The sequence below is a fragment of the Zophobas morio genome, unplaced genomic scaffold (genome assembly GCF_036711695.1).
Source record: "Zophobas morio isolate AGI-343-1 ecotype UQ-CSIRO unplaced genomic scaffold, CSIRO_AGI_Zmor_V1 ptg000031l, whole genome shotgun sequence".
NCBI classification, from domain to species: domain Eukaryota; kingdom Metazoa; phylum Arthropoda; class Insecta; order Coleoptera; family Tenebrionidae; genus Zophobas; species Zophobas morio.
Window position 1 is genome coordinate 3,967,789 of NW_026972136.1, and position 13,268 is coordinate 3,981,056.

The 13,268-nt window shown below is 29.8% G+C and overlaps 1 protein-coding gene across 1 annotated transcript in view; it reads right to left on the bottom strand.

Annotated features, from left to right (window-relative positions):
- Window positions 1–11,026, bottom strand: part of LOC135139182 (mitochondrial adenyl nucleotide antiporter SLC25A25) — a 63,435-nt gene extending 52,409 nt beyond the window's left edge. The window contains exon 1 of the mRNA XM_064069302.1: window positions 10,714–11,026. Coding sequence (XP_063925372.1) covers window positions 10,714–10,908 — 195 coding nt within the window. The 5' untranslated portion in view covers window positions 10,909–11,026. The remainder of the gene's footprint in view (window positions 1–10,713) is intronic.
- Between the last annotated feature and the right edge of the window lie 2,242 nt (window positions 11,027–13,268).

The window sequence follows — 13,268 nt, forward strand, 5'->3', positions numbered from 1 at the left end:
TCGAAATTTCGCGACATTTGAAACAAAATGTCGCAAACTACGAGTACAGCCTTGACCACCAACGATTGACATTCCTAGTTAAAAAACGCTTCGATTAATTCGTATAATGTTTGGACTAGTTTGAATAATAATAATTAATAACATCCAGACTCCACAAAAGTACGAAAGTTTCCAAAACACAACAACAATAATTATTACTTTAATCTGAAAACATGATGCTCCACAGAGCGTAAACAACACATGTTCGTTTTTCTGAAAACCTCCAAGCGTCGAAATCTGATATCTGTATTTTGCAGACGTAACGTATTTGCGGACTTTTCCGACGTGTTTTTTTTATTTATCATTATTCGTTAGGTTTCAAACGTAACGAATTGTGGTCGTATCTCACATGTTTTTTATTTACTATTAGCGTCGTCAAAAGTCAGGTGCAAGCCTTAAATGACGCATTCTGGAATTGTGAGCGGCAGGTCGTTTATTTTTTTCAAGATTGAAAATATTTTTCATTTTTCATGTTAAGGAAACTTGGACATTGACTTTGGTTGAAATAAGTAATATGAGTATGTTTTTGTCGATTTTTACTTCCCGAGCGTAAGCAAAGGAAGTATTGTAATCGAGTCCGTCGGCCGACTCTCTACTTTTACGTTTTCTCGATCTTTCATGACCCCTAGAAGACGAAGAAATAGGTCTCCCATTTCCGTCTGTCTGTCCGTCCGTCTGTCCGTCTGTTGTCCCGGATTTTTATTAGACAGATAATCTCCGAAAGTACTCGACCGATTGTTGTGAAATTTTGTACTTATATTAAGAATATCATGTAGATGGTAAAACGCTAACCAAAATTTGTCTAATCATCCCCACCACTAATGCGATGACGTCACTTCAAAATTGTACATAGTAAATGGGTTTTCAATTGTATAAAACAACATAGTCCTACACATGTAGTTTACAACTCTGAATCGACTTTTCACCCGAAACTTCCAGATTTCTGGAAAAAAAATCAAAATTATAAAACAACATTTTGAAATTTAATTTTTAATCTGCTAACCAGAATGCTTTGAAATGTTGCAGATGTTTTAAGGCTACAAAGAGCATCATAAATCTTTAGTCAAAAAATATTTGCTTATCCCCTCCAAAAACTTGATGACGTCAGCTCAAAAGTTTGTGTAATAAATCATATCTAAAATGTACAAAATATGATGAGTCTGTACTTGTGATCTATCACTCCATTCATATTTTTTGGATTTGCATATACAGGGTGACTCAAAAAAATTAATGAATGCGTAAATATATTTTATTGATTTAATCAGGAACTACAAAACCGAATGCTCTGAAATCTTGCAGATGTTTTAAGGTTATAAAGAGCATAATAAATGTTTAGTCAAAATATATTTGCTTATCCCCTCCAAAAACTTGATGACGTCAGCTCGAAAATTTGCCGAATAAATCATATCTAAAATGTACAAAATATGATCAGTCTGTACTTGTGATCTATCACTCCATTCATATTTTTTGGATTTGCATATACAGTGACTCAAAAAAATTAATGAATGCGTAAATATATTTTATTGATTTAATCAGGAACTACAAAACGGAATGCTCTGACATTTTGCAGATGTTTTAAGGTTATAAAGAGCATAATAAATGTTTAGTCAAAATATATTTGCTTATCCCCTCCAAAAACTTGATGACGTCAGCTCGAAAATTTGCCGAATAAATCATATCTAAAATGTACAAAATATGATCAGTCTGTACTTGTGATCTATCACTCCATTCATATTTTTTGGATTTGCATATACAGGGTGATTCAAGAAAATAAATGAAAGCGTAAATTTATTTTACTGATTTACTCAGGAACTACAAAACCGAATGCTTCGAAATCTTGAAGATATTTTAAAATTATCATAAGCATGGTAAATTTTTGATCAAAATGTATTTGGTCGTCCCCCCTAAAAAATTTATGACGTCACCACAAAATTTTGCTGAATAAATCCTATCTAAAATGTACAAAATATGGTGAGTCTCTTCTTGTGATTTATCATTCCATTCAAATTTTTTCGATTTGCATATCCAGGGTGACTCAAAAAAATTAATGAATGCGTAAATTAATTTTATTGATTTAATCAGGAACTACAAAACCGAATGCTTTGAAATCTTGCAGATGTTTTAAGGTTATAAAGAGCATAATAAATTTTTAGTCAAAATATATTTGGTTATCTTCTACAAAAAACTGATGACGTCAGCTCAAAAGTTTGCCGAATAAATCGTATCTAAAATGTACAAAATATGATGAGTTTGTACTTGTGATTTATCATTCCATTCATATTTTTGGATTTGCATATGCAGGGTGACTCAAAAAAATTAATGAAGGCGTGAATTTATTTTATCGATTTAATCAGGAATTACAAAACCGAATGCTTTGAAATCTTGGGAATATTTTAATGTTATTATAAGCATGGTAAACTTTTGTTCAAAATGTATTTGTTCATCCCTCCTAAAAAAATTGATGACGTCACCCTTAAATTTTGCTGAATAAATCCTATCTAAAATGCAAAAAATATGATGAGTTTGTACTTGTGATTTATCATTCCATTCATATTTTTTAGATTTTCTTAAGAGGTGGTTCAAAAAAATTAATGAAGTCAATTTATTTTATTGATTAAATTAAAGGCAACACTTATTATTAGTATTACACCCCAACCAACACAATTTGGTAGACACAAAATTTGTTAAAGGAAAAACTCGGTTGAAACATAAGGGTAGCACGCTTATTTACATCGACTTTAACATTACAGACCTGCATTTGTTTTATGCGCTCACTTGGTTCCGCGAATGTGAAATAGACATGTTTATAATCAACCAATTGTGAATTTCACCGTCAAGAATTAAAATAAAACCCAATGTTTTATACAATAAGCGGAAGTCGAAGCAATAAAACCGATGGTCGTTTTGTTTACAGTTTCTCTGTTTGACTCTCACGTATGCTGTTACGCCTGTCATCTTAAATTAAGAATGTTTATACATACACGATTTTCAGTTGCCTCTGATACGTAGGTATACGTGAGTAAATTGTTTCGTTATTTTATTGATTATTACAAATCAATATTCAAAACGACCCAATTCATTTTCCCGAAAATTTGAGAATATAATAATTTTATTCTTAGTATTACACTACATCTATCCCAACTGATATACGTGTCCTTGCAAAAATGTTGATGACGTCATAGCATTTTTTTTTTAAATTCCCACTACAAAAATGTAATGAGTAAAAAAACACAATAGGCATGCAGTCGTCAAGTTTCCGACAGCGAGGGAAGTACTGTCTAAACTCTTTAGACCAATTTTTTTTTATGTAAGTAATTTTAGGATGTGCCCAAGCCAATTCAATGGGGTTGCATTGACAGTGATAGGGTGGAAGTTTACTAAGCTAGAAAATTATTGTAATCTTGTCCATCTAATAAATTGCTGCCTTTATGCTTTTTCGACATTTTATGTCATCTGTATACATTTTTATTAGACGATAATCATCAAAACTACTGGACTACTGGACCCACTGATGTTAAATTTTATATTTATATAATGAATATCGTAGAGATTGTAAAACTACAACCAAAACTTTTCAAATCATCATCACTAACAATGAAATAAGCTCATCTCCAAATTCGCAACAACAAATGTTATTTAAATTTTATAGAACAAGATACTCCTACACTTGTGGTTTATGAATCCAAGTCGATTTTTTACCTTAGACAATCAGCTTTTCGAGAAAAAAAATCAAAATTGTATAACATTTCGATATTTAATTTTGAAATTGCAAAACCGAATGCTCTGAAATGATCCAAACGTTTTAGGTTGTGGGAAGGATTTTTCCAATATCTAATTCATCAAATTTTCAATTTTTCGATTTTCCATTTTCCGAATTTTCACTTTTTCGAGTATTTGATTCGTCGAATTTTCGCTTTTCCGACTCCGAATTTTCGATATTTTGACATTCGAATTTTTTGTTTTTTCCTATTCAACTTTCTGAATTTTCGGTTTTTCGATTTTTTAACTTTTATTCGATTTTTTTATTTCCCCAGTTTTCGATTTTTCGATAACCGAATTTTCAGTGTTTCAACCTTTAGATTTTTCAATTTCCGATGTTTCAATTCTTCGATTTTCCGACTTGCCGAAAGATTTTTCAATTTTTTTGAATTTCCATTTTCCTATTTTTCAATTTTAGGAGTTTTCGAATTTTCAATTTTATTCTTTTTCGATTTTTCGACTTGGCGATATTTCAATTTTTCGATATTCGAATTTTCAATTTTTCGATTTCCGAATTTTCGGTTTTCCATTTTCCGATTTTACAATTTTCGATTTTTCTAATTTCCATTTTCAATGTATTGGAATTTTCCATTTTTTTGCTTTTCGGTTTCTCAATGTCCGCTTTTTAATTTATCAATTTTACCATTCTACAATTTTTAGACATTGCACTTCTATTTTTCGATTTTCCGATATTCGAATTTTCAATTTTTGTTATTTTTGGATTTCTAAATTTTTTAATTTTTCAATTTTTCGATATTCGAATTTTCAATTTTAATTTTTCGATTTCTAAATTTTTCAATTTTTTTACTTTTCAATTTTTCGATTTCTGAATTTTCGATTTTTCAATATCCGAAATTTCAATCCTTTAACTTTTAGATTTCTCAATTTCCTGATTTTTTTTTAACTCTTCGATTTTTCGATTTTCGATATTCGAATTTTCAATTTTTTTACTTTTCAATTTTTCGATTTTTGAATTTTCGATTTTTCAATATCCGAAATTTCGATCCTTTAACTTTTGGATTTTTCAATTTCCCGATTTTTCGACTTTCCGGAAAGTTTTTTTCAATTTTTTTCGATTTACCGATTTTTCGATTTTCCTTTTCCCGATTTGTATATTGTATTTTTCAAATTTCCATTTTTCGATATTCGAATTTTCCATTTTTTCTTTACTTTTCGATTTCCGAATTTTCAGTTTTTCGATACCCGAATTTTCAATCTGGAATACTTAGATTTTTCAATTTACCGTTTTTAGATTATTCGACTTCCCAGAAGATTTTTCTATTTTTTCGATTTTCCAGTTTTTTGATTTTTCGATTTTTCAGTTTTTCGAATACTAAATTTTCGCTTTTTCGATTTTTCGACGTTCGAATTTTCATTTTTTTTACATTTCGGTTTTTCAATTTTCCATTTTTGATTTATGAATTTTATTACTCTACAGTTTTTAACTTTTTAGACATTTCATCTTATACTAGTCGATTTTCCGATATTTCAATTGTCAATTTTTTCCTGATTTTTTAATTTTCCAACTTTCCGGAGGATTTTTCAATTTTTTCAAATTTCCATTTTCCGATTTTCCAATATTTTGAAATTTGTGTTTTTTTGAATAAATTAATCGAATTTTCGATTTTTTGTTTTTCGAATTTTCGGTTTTTCGATATCCGAATTTTCAATCTTTCAGCTTTTGGATTTTTCAATTTCACGTTTTTCGATGTTTCCACATTCAGGAAGATTTTTCTATTTTTTTCGATTTTTCAATTTTCCATTTTTTCGATTTTTCGACATTCGAATTTTCATTTTTTCCCTTTTCGGTTTTTTGGTTTATCAATTTTACCATTCTACAGTTTTTACTTTTTAGACGTTTCATATTCTGCTAGTTGATTTTCCAATACATATTCGAATTTTCAATTTTTTTACTTTTCGATTTTTTGATTTCCTGAATTTTCGATATTCATACACGAGTTTTAAATCATTTTACCTTCAAAATTTTCAGTTTGCTGATTTTTCAATTTTTCAACTTTCCGGGGGATTTTTCAATTTTTTCGATTTTCCATTGTTTCAATATTTCGCATTTTCGTCTTTTGGAATTAGTTAATCGATATTTTTTGAATTTTCGTTTTTCTGATATCCGAATTTTCAAATCTTTCATCTTTTAGATTTTCCAATTTCCCGTTTTTCAGTGTTTCCGCTTTCCGGAAGATTTTTCTATTTTTTCGATTTTTCAATTTTCCGGTTTTTTGATTTTCGATTTGTCAATTTTTCGAGTTCCGAATTTTCGGTTTTTCAGTTTTTCAACATTCGAATTTTCATTTTTTTTACTTTTATATTTTTCAATTTTCGATTTTTGATTTGTCAATTTTACCATTTTACAGTTTTTAACTTTTTAGACGTTTCATCTTCTACTAATCGAATTTTCAGTTTTTTTACTTTTCGATTTTTTGATTTCCCGAATTCTGGATTTTCATGTCTGAGTTTTTTCCAAAAAATTTTTCAATTTTTCCGATTTTTCAATCTTTCGATTTTTCGTTTTTCGAATTTCGATTTTTCTATCTTTCGACATTCGAATTTAATTTTTGTTACTTTTCGATTTCTAGATTTACGATTTTTCAATTTATCCATTCTTCAGTTTTCCGATTTTTCGATTTTTTTTAGAATGTCCAATTTCTCGATTTTTCGACTTACCGGAAAATTTTTCAGTTTTCGATTTTTTGATTTTCCGATTATCCAATGTTTCGAACTGTCGACATTCAATTTTTATTTTTTTTATTTTTCGATTTTCCTATTTTCGATACTCGAATCTTCATTTTTTTGCTTCTTGATTTTTCAGTTTTTCCATTCTTCGGTTTTTCGATTTTTCAATTTTTTATTCCCCGAGTTTTCGATTCCTCGAATTTTCTATATCTGAATTTTTAATCTTTTTACTTTCATGATTTTTCAATTTTTTTATTCTTCGATTTTCGATTTTTGGAATTTTCAATTTTCGGTTTTTTGATTCTTTCATTTTCGATTTCTCGATTTTTCAACGTTTCGAATTTCGATTTTTAGAATTATCTGTCTTCGGATTGTTTGATTTTTCGATTATTCGATTTTTTCGAATGTTTGATTCATCGAATTTTCGATTTTTCTATTTTTCGGATTTCGATTTTTCGATCTCTCGACATTCAAATAATCTTTTTTTCAATTTGCCTATTTTCGATATTTCGATATCCGAAATTTCAGATTGTTCAATTTCAGGATTTTTCGACTTTCCGCAAAGTTGTTCTATTTTTCTATTTAACGATTTTTCGATTTTCCATTTTGGGATTTATCGAATTTCCACTTTTCGATATTTGAATTTCCCATTTTTTACTTTTCGAATTTCGATTTCCCAATTTTCAGTTTTTCAATATCCAAATTTTCAATCTTTCAACTTTTGGATTTTTCCACTTTCAGGAAGATTTTTCTATTTATCGATTTTTCGGTTTTCGGATTTTTCAATTTTTCGAATTTCCATTTTTGATTTCCGAATTTTCGCTTTTTTGATTTTTCGACAATCGAGTTTTCATTTTTTTTTACTTTTCGATTTTTTGATTTCCTGAATTTTAGATTTTCATATCCGAGTTTTACTTTTAGAATTTTCAGTTTCCTGATTTTTCAATTTTCTGGAAGATTTTTCATTTTTTCGATTTTCCATTTTCCGTTTTTTCAATATTTCAGATTTTTGTTTTTTCGAATAAGTTAATCGAATTTTCGATTTTTCTGTTTTTAGAATTTTCAGTTTTTCGATATTCGAATTTTGAATCTTTCAATTTTTAGATTTCCACTTTCCGGAAGAATTTTCTATTTTGTCAATTTTCCAGCTTCTTTATTTTTCAGTTTTTAAATTTTTCGAATTCCGAATTTTCGGTTTTTCGACATTATAATTTTCATTTTTTTTACTTTTCGATTTTTGATTTATCAATTTTACCATTCTAAAGTTTTTAACTTTTTAGACATTTGATCTTCTACTAGTCGATTTTACTATATTCAAATTTTCAATTTTTTTACTTTTCCATTTTTTCGGTTTACCGATTTTTCGATTTTCCATTTTCGGATTTTACGAATTTCCATTTTTCGATACTCGAATTTCCCATTCTTTTACTTTTCGAGTTTTCGATTTCCGAATTTTCAGTTCTATTTTTTCGGTTTTTGGATTTTTCAATTTTTGGAATTTCCATTATTTTTGATTTCCAAATTTTCGGTTTTTCGATTTTTCGACAATCAAATTTTCATTTTTTTTTACTTTCCGATTTTTTAATTTCCTGAATTTTAGATTTTCATATCCGAGTTTTACTTTTAGAATTTTCAGTTTCCTGATTTTTCAATTTTTCAAATTTCTGGAGGATTTTTCATTTTTTCGATTTTCCATTTTCCGTTTTTTCAATACATATTTCGAATTTTTGTTTTTCGAATAAATTAATCGAATTTTCGATTTTTCTGTTTTGCGAATTTTCGGTTTTTTGGATATTCGAATTTTCAATCTTTCAATTTTTAGATTTTTCAATGTTTCCACTTTCCGGAAGATTTTTCTATTTTTTCAATTTCCCAGCGTTTTTATTTTTCAATTTTTCGAATTCCGAATTTTCGGTTTTTCGATTTTTCAACATTCGAATTTTCATTTTTTTTAATTTTCCATTTTTCATTTATAAATTTTACCATTCTAAAGTTTTTAACTTTTTAGACATTTTATCTTCTACTAGTCGATTTTACAATATTCGAATTTTCAATCTTTTTACTTTTAGATTTTCATGCCCGAGTTTTAAATCTTTTTACTTTTAGAATTTTCAGTTTCCTGATTTTTCAATTTTTCAACTTTCTGGGGGATTTTTCAATACACATTTCGAATTTACATTAATCGAATTTTCGATTTTTCTGTTTTTCGAATTTTGGGTTTTTCGATATCCGAATTTTCAATCTTCCAACTTTTAGAATTTTCAATTTCCCGTTTTTCAATATTTCCACTTTCCGGAAGATTTTTGTGATTTTTCGATTGTCCGGTTTTTTGATTTTTTGATTTCCCGAATTTTCGATTTTTATATTCGTGTTTCACTTTTAGATTTTTCAGTTTCCTGATTTTTCAATTTTTCAACTTTCCGAAAGATTTTTCAATTTCGATTTTTCAATAAATATTTCCATTTTTCGTTTTTCGAATTTCGACTTTTCGATCTTTCGACATTCGAATTTAATTTTTTTAACTTTTCGATTTCGCGATTTACGATTTTTCAATTTATCCATTCTTCAGTTTTTCGATTTTTTTTAGAATTTCCAATTTGTCGATTTTTTAATTTTTCAACTTACCGGAAAATTTTTCAATTTTCGATTTTTTGATTTTCCGATTATTCAATTTTTCGAACTGTCGACCTTCAAATTTTATTTTTCGACTTTCCTATTTTCGATACTCAAATTTTTTTACTTCTCGATTTTTCAGTTTTTCCATTGTTCGGTTTTTGTCAATTTTTGCACTTTTCGATTTTTTATTCCCGAAGTTTTCTATTCCTTAAATTTTCTATATCTGAATTTTTAATCTTTTTAGTTTCATAATTTATTTTATTGGTCGATATTCCAATTTTTCAAATTTTGTAGTTTCCGATTTTTAGTATTACGAATTATTATTTTTAGAATTTATGATTTTTCGGTGTTGTTATTTACATCACTGGTTTTTATTTATAAAGGTTATCACAAAACAAAAATCGCAAGATCAAAGTTCATAATTTATTAATTTCAAGGGCGAAATGACATTCGAACAATTTTTTGAAAATTTTATCGACGGCTAGTCAATTTTACAGAATGGTAAGGCGCATTATCCATTACCACTATACCCATGTTTTAAAGATTGTAAAACCCATGGTCTCACGGTAGGTAACCTGGATCTTTGATTTTTTGGAAGTTAGCAATTTTGAACACCAGGTTTCGCCAAAGTGTACGCAGTTTCAATTTTCAAATGATTGTACCGAACGATGAAACTCAAAAAAATGTGCTAAAAAGAACTAATTGAAGGGCGCAATCGAATTCATAACCTCATTTTTAAAGCCGTTTTTAAACTCTCAAGTCACTAGATTTCCATGGCTTGCTACAATCTAAAAAGGTCGTGATTGTAGCCCACAAATACCAAATTACGGATTTTAGCGACCATTTTTAACAATTTAAAGACCCATTTTAGACACCTATCAATACCTTTACCCACGTAAAACCCAGACCTTTCCTTAGTTTACAAACGTAACGTATTTGAGCCTCACATGATTTATCATCACTCATGCCGTCAAAGTCAGGTGGAAGCCCTAAATGACGCGTTCTGGAAATCTTGTGATCAGCAGGTCGTAAAAAAGGTCGTTTCGATTTTTTTATGAATGAAAGTTCGCTGTTCACACCTGAAATTCACGGGCCGACCTTGGATGGATGTTAGTCAAATTACACGCTTGAACCTGAAGCGAAGGAGTGGAATGTACTCTAGACTCTGAAATAATCCTGACGTCATCCCATATCCCGACATGGTTCGCTTTCGTCGCTGATCCAGGACTAGGACAAAGTAGCCGACAAAAATCGATTATTTAATAACGGTCAAGAGCAGACCGACCGGAGCCACACTGGTGACACAAGCGCCAGAAATAGAACAATTTCAGTGTAATTGTAATTGAAATTGTAATTGTAATCGTGGCCAACGCGGAAATGAAGAAACCCGCGATGACTAACCCAATCAGACCGGCGTTAACCAGTCCTTAAACCCCGCCGACGACCAACCGGAGGATCGCCTAAAATCAATCGCACTTGTTGGGCCCGGAATGTGGGTCGCCGGGGCTCCCTGGCACGTGATAGCCCACGTTTCTCCCTGTAATCCGCTCGTAAATCCGAGTGCGCTAAACCAATTAGAGTCCACTTATGATGTTTAGTTCGCAAACATACCTCGGCGTAATGTTGATGGACACCGGTGCCTTTCAGAGCCTCGCTCAGGTCGCGGATGTCAATCTTCCCATTTCCATCTTTATCCAGTTTTTTGAAGAGCTTTCCCAGCCGCTCTTCGTCCTCGAAGGGCAGCTCGTGAAGGTAATGGGGCCGGGCCGCGAGGTCGATTTCGTTTTGATTGTTCTTGGTTGGCATTTTAGCGCGGTCGCGACGCTCGACACACTCGCGAGACGCCGAATTTCTTGGCTTTTTCGCTTTATTTGAGGTAACACAATGCCGCAATGCGACTTCGCAAAAACGGCATTTGACAGCTGTTTGGGAATTTTTGACGAGGAGAGCGGCGACACCTGGCGGCCGACGGGGGATGCTGGGTTAGGGATCTGCAGGAAGGAGGCGCGGAAATTTAAAGTAGTTTAAATGTTTAATTAAATAATTGAAATATTATTAATATTAAAGTGGTCATGTAATCAAATACAATCAATTAGTTGACCTTCACGTTTTTTACAGCAAAGTATGTACTGTAAAAATACACACCAAAAATTAATTTTAATCTCCACAGAATTAAAAAAAATATCTCGTCACAGCTCCTGTTAATGCCAATTAATACGTATACACAGACATAAACATATAATGCATTTGATAGCTTGTAATGAAAATAGAAATCTATATTTAGGTCGTCATGTGATCATGGATATCGATAGCTCTTGTAATCTGTCGTGTTAGTGGGTTAAATTTAGTTGTTTAATCAGTTTTATCACAATTAATCCACCCAAAATAAGCTTTAATAAACATCCACTGAGAATCAAGTCACTTAGTAACAAGAAATATAAAAAAAAAGAATTAAATACAAGATAATTCAGAATTTTGTGCAACACACTGATAAAGCTGTGACACATATTTTTAGTCTATTTTTTTAGCCCTATGTATTTCTATAAATATATAACTAACCTTTTGGCTTTCCTACTAAATTTATTAGGTCTGTCTAGATTTCTATTAGATGGATCCAGATTTTTGCAAAAAAAATTAAAATTGTATAATAACATTTCGTAGCCTAAGAACTTGTGTGACCTAGAGACCACAGCGCGGCCATGCAAATATCGACTCAAGCGTTCAGAATTTCTGCGGAATATACAACTGTTTTTTGTATTGATTTTTACATATTGTTAGTGTATGATATATCCACAAATCGAAAAATCGAAAAATTGATGAATCGTGAAACTGAACAATCAAAACTTCGAAATGTCCGAATCTCGATAAGTCGAGATATCACAAATTTGAAAAATCGAAAATTTAAAAATTCGGAAAATTGAAAAGTTAAAATATAGAAAAAAATAAAAAAGAAAGCTCGATGAAATGAAAAACCCAGAATTTTAAAAGTTGAAAAATTGAAATATCGGAAAGCCGGAAAATTGAGAAATCGAAGTATAAAACAGTCAAAAAATTGAAAAATCGAAAATTTAAAAAACGCAAAACTGGAAATTCAAAATGTACAAAATCGAGGAATCAAAAAATCCACAAGTCGAAGAATCGAAATGCTGAACTAAAAGCTGAAATATTGAAAAATTAAAAAATATAAGAAAAATTGACGAATTGAAAAATTGAAAAATCACAAATCTGGAAGAAATATCCAACAATTGAGAAATTAAAAAAATTCAAAAATCGAAATATATTATAAAAGAAAAATTCGGAAAATCGAAAAATTGAAATACATATAGACGAAGAATCGCAATACTGGAAAATACCCAATGATTTTTCAATGTTTTTTCATTTTTGATTTTTCAGTTTATAATATTAAAATTCGAGAAACTGAAAAAAATTGGGTAGAAGAAAAAACGAATTGAAACTGAAAAGATCAAAAAATTGAACAATTAAATATGGAGAAATTGATGAATTAGCAGTCGAAAAGTTGAAAAATCTAACAATCGATAACTGAAAAATCGAAGTATCGAAAACTTGGAAATAAAGAGTAAAAAATCGAAAAACCGTGAAATCGAAAAATCGAAACATCGAAAAATTCAAAAACTGAGACACCGAGAAATTGAAAAATCAATGGATCGAGTCGAAAAGTCGAGAAGTGGAAAAATTCAGAAACCAAAATGCGCCAAAATCGAAAAGTTGATAAATCGAGAAATTGAACAATCGAAACATCGGAATGTCCGAATCTCGATAAATCGAATCATAAAAAATTTGAAAAAACGAAAATTTAAAAATCGGAAAATTGAAAAATTGGAATATAGAAAAAAGAAAAATGAAAGCTCGAGCAAAGGAAAAATCCAGAATTTTAAAAGTTGAAAAACTGAAAAATCGAAGTATAAAACAGTCAAAAAAAAAAGTTTAAAAAACGAAAAATTGAAAATTAAAAATGTACAAAATCGAGGAACCAAAAAATCCAGATGTAAAAAATCGAAAAGTCGAAGAATCAAAATGCTGAACTATCTTAAAACTGAAATACTGAAAAATTAAAAAACTGGAAGAAATATCCAAAAATTGAGAAATTAAAAAATTTAAAAATCGAATATTTTAAAAAAGAAAAATTGGAAAACCGAATATTTAAA